General features: G+C 37.9%; 1 protein-coding gene and 1 non-coding gene across 2 annotated transcripts; both read right to left on the reverse strand.

The window, feature by feature from the left end:
• Positions 1–8,186: 8,186 nt before the first annotated feature.
• Positions 8,187–8,259, reverse strand: trnat-ugu (transfer RNA threonine (anticodon UGU)). Its single transcript has one exon. It is a non-coding gene; the product is annotated as a tRNA-Thr (tRNA).
• Positions 8,260–9,046: 787 nt separating this feature from the next.
• hhipl1 (HHIP-like 1) lies at positions 9,047–14,291 on the reverse strand. The gene is made up of 9 exons (XM_059520116.1): positions 13,762–14,291; positions 12,414–13,060; positions 12,189–12,332; positions 11,758–12,086; positions 11,522–11,648; positions 11,126–11,271; positions 10,888–10,969; positions 10,080–10,162; positions 9,047–9,890 (listed from the first exon to the last, which is right to left on the reverse strand). The coding sequence occupies exons 1-9, from the start codon at positions 14,050–14,052 to the stop codon at positions 9,337–9,339; spliced, it is 2,403 nt and encodes an 800-aa protein (XP_059376099.1). The 5' UTR covers positions 14,053–14,291; the 3' UTR covers positions 9,047–9,336.

The following is a 14,291-nucleotide window of genomic DNA, read 5'->3' on the forward strand; positions in this document are numbered from 1 at the left end:
ATTGTATGTAATGTTAAATTTTGGCATGTCATTTTTTACTTCAGATTTATCGTTGTACAGTATTTATTGCTTTAGATTTTGTAACTCATTGCTATGAAGTGGATAATCAAATAATTCTCTGCACTATATGAAACTGAGTTATTTGTCTCAAAGGGGATTTCTGGTCTGTGAAAAGGAAAGTGCCATACCACACACCGTTCTACTTCAATAATGCTTCTAATGTCATATTTCTTTGTATTAAACACTCAGTGACCAGATATAATAAAGGTAACTTTGATAATGTCATGTGTGCTTGAACTGAATTACTGTCCTGGGTATAAAGTTTAGTTAAAGATTTTTTTTATTTTTTATTTTTCTTTTTTTGAGTATATGAATTTGTTGAAACTAATAGCATGGGAATTACATTCATAACAATTAACAGTCCCTCAATAAATGAGCAACATATGTTTTAAAAATACTTTATTGTACTGTTTTAAAGTTTTTATACCGAACATAATGTTAATTTGAAATCCAGAACTATCATCTCGATTTTGGTCAACCCACACCCTTCTTAAAAGCTGTCTTATTTTAATTAATAACCTCAAAAATGAAGTGTAAAATGGTTGCACATCTTATAAAGGTTTTAAATAGCACAAAAACATGAAGAGCGGACAGCTGTCAAAGCAAACGGACACTAGCATTTTCAGTTTGAGCATGATGATGGACTTAGCAGTAGATTTGTGTTCTCATTTTCCACTGGATATTAGGTTGCTTTTAACACATGTGCTGCCTGCTTTTCTCAATTACCAATTAAGAGGAAGAACATTTTGTTTTTGGATGAAAACAGGAATTAGCTTTAAGTCTAGCTAATGCAAAATGAATTGGACAACTGGCATAGTATCATGTCTATATAAGAACTACACTTATCGGGTAACAAAGCTGAGAAAACATCGAAGCCCTGAAGGTTTTTTTTTGCAGTGCTTATCATTAAATAGCAATCTTGCTATGTAACAGCCATCTGCTGCACTAATAATCTAATTGCCTTCATGTTAAGCATTGCTTGAGTGCTTCAGCCAGGACACAACCTGAACCAAGTCCAAGTCAGGTGCTGCAATGGAGGTCATTAATATTTTCCCCTCCCCTTCTCGCTTTTGGGAGCCCACTTAGTGGATTTCCTCAGCGGTTATGTCTGATCTGCCTCAGATGCATTTTTTTTCTGACATCAGTGACTGATTCCCTTTTCCTCTTCCTTCAAAATTTGTGGCACATTTAAAAGTAAGATGGGACCAAAAGTTTAGTACAGTAATCTGTCCACAATGCGGAAAATGTGGGAACATTAATTGGAACAAATGTTGAATTGAACACCTTCACATATTCTTGAGAAAATAATATACTAGAATTTATTCTTTAGTAAGTAAAAAAAGAATTAAGTAAGTCAGAATTGCTTTAAACGTTTAAAAAAGCAATAAACCATCAGCTAGAGTTAGTGGAAACAGTGTTTTATTGTAGGTGTAATATTTTCAATTACATACTAAAAAGGCGTTTGAAGTCCTATGAAGTGAACATGGCACCCTCTGGATCTCCCACAGCTCTCGTCCTAATGTTTCTTTTCTATCAGTGGAAATAACAAGCAGAAATTACATTCGCTACAGAGTTAAAACAGGATATTTATTAGAGGTCAGCCCTCCATGGCTCCCACAGTGAACTCAAAGCTTGGCGGCTTGGAACTGGGTGCAGGGAGTCAGGCAAAGATAACTGTACCTGTATTTGGGGTTGTTTGCACAGAAAACACCCTCCTCCCAGAGAACCCCAGGAGGCCAGATGGACGCCTGCTCTTTGTCCCTCAAAATGAGAGGAAACAAAAATAAATAGAGGAGTGAATGGTCACAGGACGTTGCTCAAACATAAAGAACAGGCTCTAAAGACAGACAACCAAATTGGGATATTTCATGTACGATATGGCCTTTGCTCTTGCCCATACATTATGAATAATTAGGAGGTCTATTTCCAAGCATATGTCTTCTCAATGTACTGCAAACCATTAATGCATTAGGAAGAATAATTACCAGTGATCACATAATGGGGAAATGGTTTAGGGATTCATGAAACAGATTCATTTAAGTGTACTTCAGTTTTACATTTACAAAATATATACACTACCAGTTAAAATATATATCTTGGATTTTTTTCTGTAACTAAACCTTAAATATAGGACCTATAGGACCTCCAGTTCTTGTTTTTGCATGTATTGTTTGTGATGAATGTACAGTAGCAAAATAAGGGTGACATTTTTTAGTTTTATGATGACGTTTATGTCAATGAAAACTGTAGTAAATGCTGCTGAATGTCAGGGCAAAAGCAGCACTGCAAGCATTGGTGAATGAGAGCAACATTTGAGAGGGGCTTGTTTTACAACTACTCTTGGGGCTATAAATAAGGGAGAGAGAGATCCAAAACAGACCTGAGAAAAGCGAGTCCATATGGGTGCTGGTGGAATGGGCTGTGATGAGCCAAGATCAAAGCCTCCTGCTCTGACTGAGTACAGCTCGCAGCACAAACCCTGTACTGCACCAGATTCGAGCAAATAGAGAAGTCTGTGTTCTGCTATTGCTTGATTCTATCCCACTTTATTATAAAGCAATCAGTTATATTCATATTTCTTACTGCAATGAGTAAGGTAAAAGTATTTTTATCAAAGTTAGGCTACATCAGTTTAGTGGTCCTAAATGATGCAAGCATCGCAATAATTTCCCATTTACTATTCAAACTGACTCCAAATCCTTTCACAGAAGTCACTTTCAAACCAAGCAGCTTTCTGTTGTTCAACGTGGCGAGTCCACGTGACCAAATCAAACCTGTTACGAAATCTACATGGGAAAATATAAATATATAGCCAAATACATATTTAATGCTGTTTATACCTTTGTTTTAAGGCATAATTGCTTAAGTTTTGTCACCCCTTCATTGCTGTGCACTTTTTTCTGCACTGTGGCTGATTTGTAGATTGTTCACACAAAAAACATCTCTGTATTTTCGCTCCATTTTGCCTATTTCCCCATTCATTTTCTATGGCGGTCATTTATTCTTTGCCTATTCCCATTTATTTTATGTAGCGGTCATTACGCTCTCTCTCTCTCTCTCTCTCTCTCTCTATCCTTTGGTAATATATATTTATCTGACTCATAACTCACACAAACAAGGCAAAATACACATCTGTTGAATAGAAAATGAACAGCCACTATTAATCAACTTTCATAGCCTTATGCACTACACTGGTTTGCTGGGTGTGAAATGTTCCAGCCATTAGCACATTGCTGTTTGTTTGCATTACAGCCACTTCCCAGAACTGATATAATTTATTCCCTGGCATGCTGGGTAGGTTCCAGGAGCGCTCTGAGTCTGAAACTTCAGATCAAATGAATGACATGTGCCTGAAAGCTGTGCTCTGTTACATCCACAGAATGTCGCTGCATGAAAAGTCTGTGCTTTAGTAGTGAAGCATAAGACCACCAAATTTGTGACATGGCATTAGAAAAACAGGAACACAAGCCACATTTAACACCTGATGTGAAGAGAGCATGAGCAATGGTGCGTCATTGCTAATTCATCACCAATTAGCTTTCAAAAGGCTCGATCCAAATATGATTTGAGAGAACTGCCTGCTGGTGGACATCTGCATGGTGGCCTAAAGCACATTACTAATTCAACACATTACTAATTCAGAGGGAACCGGGGCTTAATGGACAAGGAAATGCAGCCAAACATATATAGACCACATTGAAGTCCTTGGAAAAGATGAGGAATCACCAGCAGATGTGTAGACCATCGAGGGAAAGTGAGTAAAGGGAAAACCATAGGGTTAATTGCATCAAGATTTTTTATATGTCATAGTATGTCATGATGGACGTCTGATTCAAGCTAGAACCTTGTTTATAATTCTAATGTTTTGATAATGCTTAAATAGACTGTGTACTTTAGATTTATATTTAACTATGAAACCTAATAATTTGACATTTCAAAATTAGGTCTTTCTTGATTGTGCCTCCCACCTGTCAAGGGGACGCTTCCCTTTTTTTTTTTTCAGAGCCGTTAGCTTATAGTGGTGCATTAGCCAGCTCTTGAAAGAAGAGCTACTGTATGTGTATGGATGGCATAGGCACAGGTCCGCTGCCAGTGTGTGGTGGTTAACACCATGTTTACTCTTCCAGACCAACAGGAATCCCAGAATTCCTTAGTGCTTCCTGCAGGGGAGCCACAAATGCCCATAAGCAGTCTATACCGGCCACCAGGTCTCTGTCCCCTACAAAAAGAGCAGTGTCCGTGCATATTTGTGCATGTACTTTATTTCCAAAAATCCTCACAAATCAGGCTTATATGGCTGATACATGCATGAAAAGCCTTCATGCTCCCAGATTGCTGGATTAAAACCAAGAATGTCTGTAAAGTCTGTAGAAAGCTATATACATGTATATTTATGATGTGATTTAAAATGCCATCTTTGCTCATAGACAAAGTATTTTTCATTTTAATTTATTTGATTAATATTTATTAATTTTGCACCACAGCATGCACTTTATTAGTGACTATCCTTTGTTGTGGAGGCTGCAGATTTTAAACAAATAAATAAATAAATAAAATCAGCCCAGTATAATTATGTATATATAAAATGAAGTATGTATGTAAACCCTGTAAAAAGCATTAACATTTACATTTATCACAGGCAAAATATTATTATTTTATTTTATATTATATATTTTTTCATATAAATAAATACAATTCAATGGATATACGTATGTATCAGTGAATGTTAAAGAAGAAAGTTTTTGCAGCAAGATGGTGTAGTTACAAAATCTACCAGAAAGGGCAAACATAGTTAGAGCAAATTTATGAAGAATTGCAGCTCAGCAACTCAGTATGCAGAAAAAAAAGTAAATTATTGTAATGTCGTCTCTCTGTGGATTCTTCCACGGGCACAAATAAAACGAATAACAGAGACCAGTGATGTCAGCCTTGATTATCTGCAATTGTTGCTTTACACTAGTTTTTGCTCCACTGTTGTCATTTCCTACTCCTTTTTTAACATCATTCTATCAAATAAAAAACACAGGATGTGACCCCAAGAGCTCAAGTATGAATTTAAATGTATGATAGATTGGTATATTGGCCAGACCAGTTAATCAAAAACATTCCTCGGCCTTGTATCAGTTCCAAAAACTACTGACAGCCTTTTCAACATGTTCTTAATGGTTTTATATAAATACATATTATGTAAAACAATTGTTTTACTTGAATTCAGCAATTCAGTATTTATTTATTTAGTTTAAATAGCAATTGTTAGTTTTAAAAGATCAACCTTTCTACAACCAGCACATTTTACCACTCACCAACTTACTGAAATGACCAATATTTCCAATTTGTAAAACAACCGTGAATTGCAGTCCTTTCTGTTCTAAACCCACAGTAACTGCTGGCCACCCAGACTTTTGTAAGAACCCCTTGTTTTCCGCCCAGATCCTGATGTCTTAGAGACAATTCACAAAATCCCAGAGTGGCCCATCGGAGCGGCTGGAACTCAACCTCTCGGGGTCAGTCTATTGTTTGCTGCACATTTGGTTCTTCATAAAACCTCTACCAGGAGATGTTATCACTCACTTGGGGAGGGTGTTTCAGCTATTTCCATTCACAGAGCACAATAGCAGAAGATAACTCACCTGGTACGAATGCTATCGATGGCCGTAAAGCCAGTTCTTTCATTGTTCAATAGGAGAGTTAACCAAATGTTTGCTGCCGGCTCTCTACGTATGGCGCCACACTTGCAGAGCTCCAGGCTCCTTATGACTGTTTATTTTCTTTTACGGATGCTTTCTAGACCTGTGTTTAGCAAGCTTTTACAGCCTCCGAAGGGGGCCTTGATCCATGGTGCTTCAGACTTGAATCTGACCACTCGAAAAAGTGTGAGTAGCTCTTGAGAACTGAAAAGAGTGCTTTTTCAATCAACCAGAAAGCTTACTCATGCTGAACAATATTATGCAGAGTGAGTTTTTGTGCTGGTGACTGGCTGGTTTAGGCCTTTCGTGGATAAATAAATATGGCACTAAAACTGCCAGTAGGTGGCAGCAAGTCCCTGTCCTAATGCATGATTCATTTAATCGGTCGGTCAAAACAGATGATTCCTTTAGAAATGAAGCAAGAGATATGCTGTATTTGAAACTGCCCAATTCACTATTCCCTACATTAGTCCACTTATATAGTCCAGTTGAAGGAGTGAATGAAAATGAGTGAGGGGGTTCGGACACTCGTTGTGATGCATGGGATTGAATGTCCACATCCACTATGGTTTCGGACAGCACTACAAATAGCTGTCCCCTCAAATGTGCCCTGTTTAATGGTGCGATTTCAGACACAGCCACAGTCTTTATCAATGGATCATGGCTTCATCACACAGTGAGTGCTTTTGAACACCTATGAGGTGCCTCGGTTTGTTCTTGCGTGAATGACATACTTGATAATGTCAGCTCACATTGTTTGCAAGTTCCATCATCAAGAGAGTTTAATGGAACTTGCAACCATAGTTATAGCTAAGGATGCTTTTGGGAAACGCACCCCTGGGTAGTCTCAAATCAAAGTGGTTGCTGAGGTGTTCTGATAAGTTTCTACGTGGTTGCTGAGGTGCTCATGGTGGTGGCTATGTGGCTGAGCAATAATAATAACGATGTCCTTAAGGTAAAATTTTGGTTAAACACTTTTAAGCCCATCAAGGATTATAATTTATTACTTTTTTATGGTCAGACTGTATCTTTGCCAGCTATGCAATGTTAACCTGCTGTTAACTTGGGGGAGGGGCTGGGTTCGAGCCCCAGATTGAGTGTTGGGGCAGTAGCCGCTTGGGCTCCAGGTCTCTGGAGGGGGCAGGTCCTCAGGAAGGCCCCAAACTGTGAGTAAACAGCTGTATGCAGGATCGCTTGGTGGTCTGGAGCCAGCCACAGACCCTTAACTCCCACTCACTGACCCGTTTGTGTCAGTCTCCCCCGTCCTATTAATAGTATAAATATTACTAAAACTAGTCAGTAAAAACTGGTGCTACAGTCTGCTATTGAGGTGGATGTTCTAATTCAATAATTCAATTGTTATCATTTTAATTCAAGTGAAGAAGGATTTTGAAAGCGTGACAGTAATCAGTGTTGAGTACTACTAAGGAAATGGGATTTGTTCAGGTTCAGCGCTCCACTTAAAGCTTGCAAGAGGAAAGCACTCACTAGTATCCCATTAATTGAACATAATGTCATTATTATACATTTGTCCAACTGCAAACAATAAACAATATACAGTTAAGTTTGTATAGTCCATAAATCAAGAAGAAAGAAAAGGGAAAAAGAAAATCCATATAAATGAATAAATAAACGTAATTTTTAAATAAATAAATAAAATGATTGTAGTGCAACACTGCCATCTATTGTCATTACATGGTCGCTCTCACTACATAAATATCTTTTCTTAAATTAATTCACTTACAATGCCGGTAGGTGTCACTATAACATCACATTTAATTAATTAGAAGTAGCACAGAAGGTCTAGCCCTTTTTAATAAAAAGCCTTCTCCCTCTTTCTATCTAGTTTTGATTACACATATACACCCATGTTTTAATAACCATTACAATGTAGTGACTACTTTAGACACCTGCATGTCCAGAGAAAACTACTAAAATGCTATTCACCGCTCCTTTACTTCTTTGTGTAACCTGAGACCTGCTCTGTACATGACGTGTTTCTGGAGGCAGAGAGCTAAATTACTTTTCAGAGGGATGCCAGATTTGTAAAGGAAGTTGGCAGAGATAGGCTGGCACTACCTACGTGATTGAATGCTCAGCATATCAATGACCTTGTTCAAAGCAGAGCTGGAATTCAGCACACAAACACACCATTATTGCAATGAGAACAATGTCATCTACCCACATTTGTATAACAGCTTATTTAGCTCCTGTTTGGATGAAGATTTTAAGAGCAGACATTCTCAGTGTTTTTTTTTTAGAACAAAACCCTGATATGAAACTTTAAATAACAATTATAATTAAGCTAACAATTATGCTTAAATTTAACTCATGAGTACTTTTGTTCACATTTTCATATGATAAATTGAGTTATTCTGTTAATAGGAAGTATGATATAAAATGTATATTTGTCATAAAATCTGAAGAAAATAAAAGATCAGGCCCCAGCGAGGATCGAACTCGCGACCCCTGGTTTACAAGACCAGTGCTCTAACCACTGAGCTATGGAGCCAACTTGCCATTAGCTTTCTAGCTAATGGCTAATAACTGTAAAAATACGCAGTGAACTTACGAAAGCCAATTTTTTACATTTTTTATATTTTTACAATATATTTGTCTTGTATTTCATTATATGTCTATATATTTTAATGTCGAATTTAGATACAAATGTTTAGCAAACGAGCCCCTACTTTGCTCAACGACTCAACAACCAAATGAATTTGCTACGAAAGATATGTAACAACTAACGCTACTTTACAGAAGGTTATCGTTAAGAAACAATATTAAAAGTTGTTAGCTGTATCTACAAAATAGACTAGACTAGAATGGCAACTTGTTATGTGTGCCCTATTCACAACATAGCACTAGCTGAATTTTTTGTGATCACTTTTTGAAGTGATTGTACAAGATGGTAATATTGGTACTTTGACAGATTATTAAATGAATACCATATTCATAATACTATGGTATTTAAAATATAAATACTATAATATAACATATAATAGCGTAATATATTAAAAATATACAAAGCAACTTATCCGAGATTTGCTCAAAAATGAAAATGTTGTCATCATTTACTCACCCTCAAGTTGTTTCAAACCTGTGAGTTTATTTCTTCTGCTGAACACAAAAGAAGTTATCTCGAAGAATGTGGATAACCAAACAGTTGACAGTAGACATAGTTTTTTTTTTCAATGGCAACTATTTTCTTTTTTGGGAGAACTATATCCTTTAAGTTGTAAAAGTGCAATGTTTTTCTCATGTTTTGTGTTGTTGTAAAATAATCACAAAAACGTCATATTTCACATTTATTTGTGACTGCAGGATGGTAAATTAACTGTTACAAAAGTTATGCAATTACGTAACTCATTGGATAATAAAAAACTTCATTGATTCAGATTAAATGAAACATCCACATAGGTCTATGAATTTGAGCATCAAACCATGAACATGAATGCTTTGTTATGATAAAAATTAAACTGAAATATCACATTTTATTATAGTCCATATGTCTTCTGTATTGCAGTTGGTAAAGTTGAGGTAGACCTATGTGCTACGACTAATAACAAAAAGCTAGTTTCAGAACTTTTCACTCCAGGCCTGATTTTCCACATATCACTCCTGCGTCTTCGTAGTGAGCACAGTTGTGTGTACCAATCCCAGCATGCTGACAGTCCAAGAGAGTTTCCTCAGTCCCCTCACACTGCACATCATCCAGAATAATCTTCAGGTTCGTCCCCTCTCCAAACTCAGCGTGCTTGGCAGCCTTTAGTGCATGGTGGAACCCCAGCTGCCGACAAACCACTATGGCATTCTTGGTGTTCCAGAGATCATCACAAACAGTCCCCCATTCCCCATTAGCGTATACTTCCACCCTTCCCCGATCCCCCCGACCCTCTTCATCCCCGACCAATCTCACTGCTCCGTTCTTGTGCTTGCTCTTCCTGCGTCTACCCTTCCTCTGTCTGGATGTCCTGATGGGCTTGGGTGTAGTTGGGGTGAATGGTGTGGGGGTGATCTGCTCGTCCTGCTCTCTAAAGATGTCCAGCATTTCTTGAAGCCAGTCTTTTGAGCCAGTGTCAGGAGGTTCCTCTGGATTTGAGAGTCTGGGATGCTTTGTTGGAACATGGACTCTTATTAGGGCTGTGAAAAAAGGTATTTTTAAAATCAATCACATTGTCATAGAGTGCAGCAGGAATGCGTTATTCCTGTGGCATTATGTTTCAAATTTGGCGTAACATGAAATAATGTATTTTGAGCATATCTTCATGGCAAAAACATGTTTTAGATGTACAAATTTTCTACATCTCTTTTTAAAGGCAGCCAACTTACTTTCCTTTGGCTCGAATGGTATAAGATTGCTCCTAACACGAACTGAAAGAGGCTCATGATGACATTTTCCTGGGGGTGCACGTCTGTAATAAAGCAGGGAGAGATTTTATTTCTTTAAATTAATATTCTGGGTTCAGTTTACATAATTTGTAGCCTAATAATGTTGTTTAGCACAGAATTTATTTCAACTTGTCTCTTGTCAGAAGTACAAATCCAGGTTATGTAGTAAATGGGGGCCAATTTTTGGAGGATTTATAAACAGTTGTGAAGCTTAGAATTTTATAAACGCACTTATTCTGTTAAAACTTTGTTTTATTTGAGCTTTAAAGTACGTCTTGACATTTTAACTGTTGTTTTAGGTGTTACGTTGTCACATTGCAGCTGTAAATGTGGTGACATAACAGAAAAGTTACAGTTTTCAAGAAATCTAAAGTAAATTGTCAGACTTAAATCATGTTAATATGCATATATTTTATGTCATGTGACTATACTTTTAAAACAATGAATGTTTTAACATTTACAGATTGGCCCCTTTCGCTTCATTTGTAAGTGTTTCACTGTTACCCAGATTTTTTATTTTCTTCTCTTTTTTCTTTCTTTCTAAGTAATGGAGGAACAAGTCAAAATAAGTGTAGTACTTGGCCATGTTTGATTTTCTCTACGTCAGAGAGTGAGAGATAGATTACAGCTGTACGTATTGCTGCCAACACAGCCTTTTCATCTTTTGAGAGTAAAGTCTGTTAAGAGGCAACACAAGCTGATCTTTGCACACCATGAGACTACCTTGTGAATCATAAAAAATAAATACCTTGAAGGATCGGCAATCTTGTACACAACACCTGTTGGAGATGTTGCACTTGGTATTTCGGTGGACATAAAATAGAGTTCACCTGGTCACAGGAAAAAACAAGTTGAGTCACATTAAATATTGATCAAATTACCATACATTTCTAAATAGGTTTTTTATTCACTAGGAGGCGCTAGTATACTTTTTGCAGCATATAAGGCATTGAAAAGGAATATATATAGCCTTTCTGGGTACATACCTGCTTCATCCTCTGCAAACGATATGATGTATGGATAGTAATTGTTAATGAGCCCCGGAAATGAACAAGTCAGACCCACACCCATGCAAACCTCACTGTATTCCCAATTGTGTGTGTTTCTGTTTTCCTTTAAACTCATCAGGCGTCTGTGAAAAATACATAGAGCACATGTTTGTCATTTTGAAAAAAATCCAATTAGTAATGACCTTAACTAGTATCATAACAGCACATACACTAATGTTCAGTAATATTGTGAAATATTATTACAATATGTTTTCTTTTTTCAAATGTAGTTTATCCCTGGCAAAAATGAAATTTTGAACATGTTTGATCATTTGATCATAATGTCTTCAAAACATTGAGCCGTAGTGTACATACATACATTTCACTACTTACCCACTCATGAAGTCTCCAAATATGTACATGCCATTTAAATTAGGATTTTCACAACCTCTGTAAACATATCCACCTGTGACAGATTTACCCATTTTGTGTGGATATGCGTAAATCGGAAGAACATCATCTAGAAGTAAAAGAGTTTATAATGTAAAATAATTAATGGGTTGAAAAATACTTTTTCAAGCATCAAGAAATTTAAAAAAGCCTGACATTGGGAGCATCTATATTCCCACCTAAGGAGCTGTTGGCACAGAGTTTTTTGTCATAACAAGAAAAGCCCTCTTTTGCTCTCCAGCCATAATTCTGGCCCTTCTCCACAATGTCTACTTCCTCATACTTATTCTGGCCCACATCCCCACAGAAGATTCGTCCTTTTCCTTCCTTGGTGTTCGGATCTCCTCTGTCTACCGAGCACCTCCACATGTTCCTCACCCCGTAGGCAAACACCTCTGGACGAGCATTGGGTTCATGCACAAAAGGATTGTCTGGTGGGATTCTATACAGTGGCCCCTTTTCGTTGTCATCTACATCAATGCGCAGAACCTTTCCCAAAAGGGCAGATCTAGTGGTAACATATAGATAAGAGATGGAAAATTATTATAGAAAATCTGTCTTTCTTGTACTAAACTGAATTAATAAATTGATGTTGTACAGAACAAATTACTTGTTCTGTGCATTTCCGAATTTCCCAAATGGATCTCCTGCCATTCCGCCATCCCCAGTAAAGATGTATAAGTATCCATCATCAGCGAAGAGAAGCTGTCCACCGTTGTGATTAGAAGCAGGTTCATCTATCTCCAAAATTATTCTGAGGGGACGTGAAAACACAGGGAGTATTGGACACTCTAAACTCAGTATGTATGCATAGGGTCAAAGAAAAACTGCTCACCTCTCTGAACGATGGTCAACCACGTTCATATCCGTAGAGGAGATACGGAACTCACTGATACGGATTCTCTCGTCAAAGCCCACCTCAACAGAGTAGTAAACATAGAGCTTCCCGTTGTATTTAAAGTTGGGGTGAAAGGTGAGTCCCAAAAAGCCTCTTTCATCACCTTCCCATGGAGATGTCAGCACAGCCTTTGTGATGTTCAGAAATGGCTTTTCCAGCTTCGATCGATCTGGAAGGTATACCCAGACCAGGCCAACTTGTTCAGCAATGAAAAACCTGTGCGTGCCATCATTGGCGTGAACCATGGCAAGAGGATTTCTGAGTCCATTGGCAACCTCCTCCAAACACAGCTGCAAGCAGCCTTCAGAGTCTGCTGCGGTGCGGCCCAGATTTTTGGTCAATCGTTCATTGCTCAGCAGATGAGGATAGCAGTAATCCGGGTCATCCAGCTCAAGGTACTGACAAAGTCTGTGCTGATCATGCTGAAGTTCTGACAGACGTGGATCGTCAGACAACAAGGTAAGAAAGGATTTGCACTTGGAATGGAATTGAGAGCAGTAGTCCGGGCAGAGTCCAGGAATGGTCCGTAACGGTGTGCTGGGGTCTTCGGCATCAAAAAGGTGAGCAGCATATGGTGAGCATTCCTGAAGAACAGAAACAGGAAAAGTGAGGGATTATAACTGAATCACGATGGCCTCAAGCAATGGATCTGACAAGTCATGTCTGCTACTCTGAGAAACCACAACAAGTTAACTACTTCAAAAGTCCCTATGTGAACCTTGGTCGCTAGCATTTGCCAGACCGTTTTGACTGTCGCAAAGTTTTTTTAGTGATCGTGGATGTGTTCAATTAGTAGACAGTAAAGACATTTAAAGATAACATATTATTTTTATTATGTTATTTTTGAACATTCTTTTTATAAAGGAACCATGACAAAAGTGGTTGATTTCCACAGATTTTTTTTTTTTACATTATTTTTTAATTTATTACAGGCATATTATAAGCCTATGAAGTCTTTTCTGTTTTAGCTACGCTATTATGTTCATTTAAATGACTGTGCATGCATATGTGGATTTTAAGTATTTGCTAATTCAGTTTTGTTCATATTGGCCAAACGCTGTTCCTCGTGATTAGCCTACTAATGACGTCATTTGGCCTTTCACCAAACAACCGTGTTTCAACGCCTGGCAGGCAGACTGTTGGACACCATCGTTTACAATTTATGGCTGCAAAATGCGGTACGTGTTGAGAGGCGAATGTGGTTCGAGTAGCCTACATTTACCAGCAACAAGAAGAACAAAAAATGTCAAATTTGTAACAAAAAAGTTAACCAAACTTAGCCTACCTGACAGAGCAGATCCTGGACGTACGCTGCACAGTTGGAATACCCGTAATAATCGAAGTTATCCATTATCCGATAGTATTTTGCCATCAGCTCTTGGTCTCTGGCATAGTCACAGCAGCCGAAGTATTTATACATTTGACAGAACTCAAGTTCTTGTTGAGGCTGAAAGGGAGGTTTAAAATCCAAACACTGCGGATGCAGGAACGCAGGTGCGATCCAAAACGCCAACAAACAAAACAAAATAAACGGAGATGGCCATATACGACCGAAAACATCGCAAAAGTACCACATAGCGCTCAAATCCTGGCGCCCAACTTCAGATACATGGAAGTTAAAGTTGTGCAATGGCGAGGATACTCAGTGTGTGTCCTCACTGACTTGTGTAGTCTAATCGTGCACTTTGCTCTGATTTTAATCATCAACCATTTCCAAACAAGTTCACGTCTTATTTACTGTGTAGCGACTAAACTCTAATCGCAGATCTGTTGGAACTGTATCATACTAAACCAACTCCTCCATGTTTGAGTTAC

The sequence above is a fragment of the Carassius carassius genome, chromosome 32 (assembly GCF_963082965.1).
Source record: "Carassius carassius chromosome 32, fCarCar2.1, whole genome shotgun sequence".
NCBI lineage: Eukaryota > Metazoa > Chordata > Actinopteri > Cypriniformes > Cyprinidae > Carassius > Carassius carassius.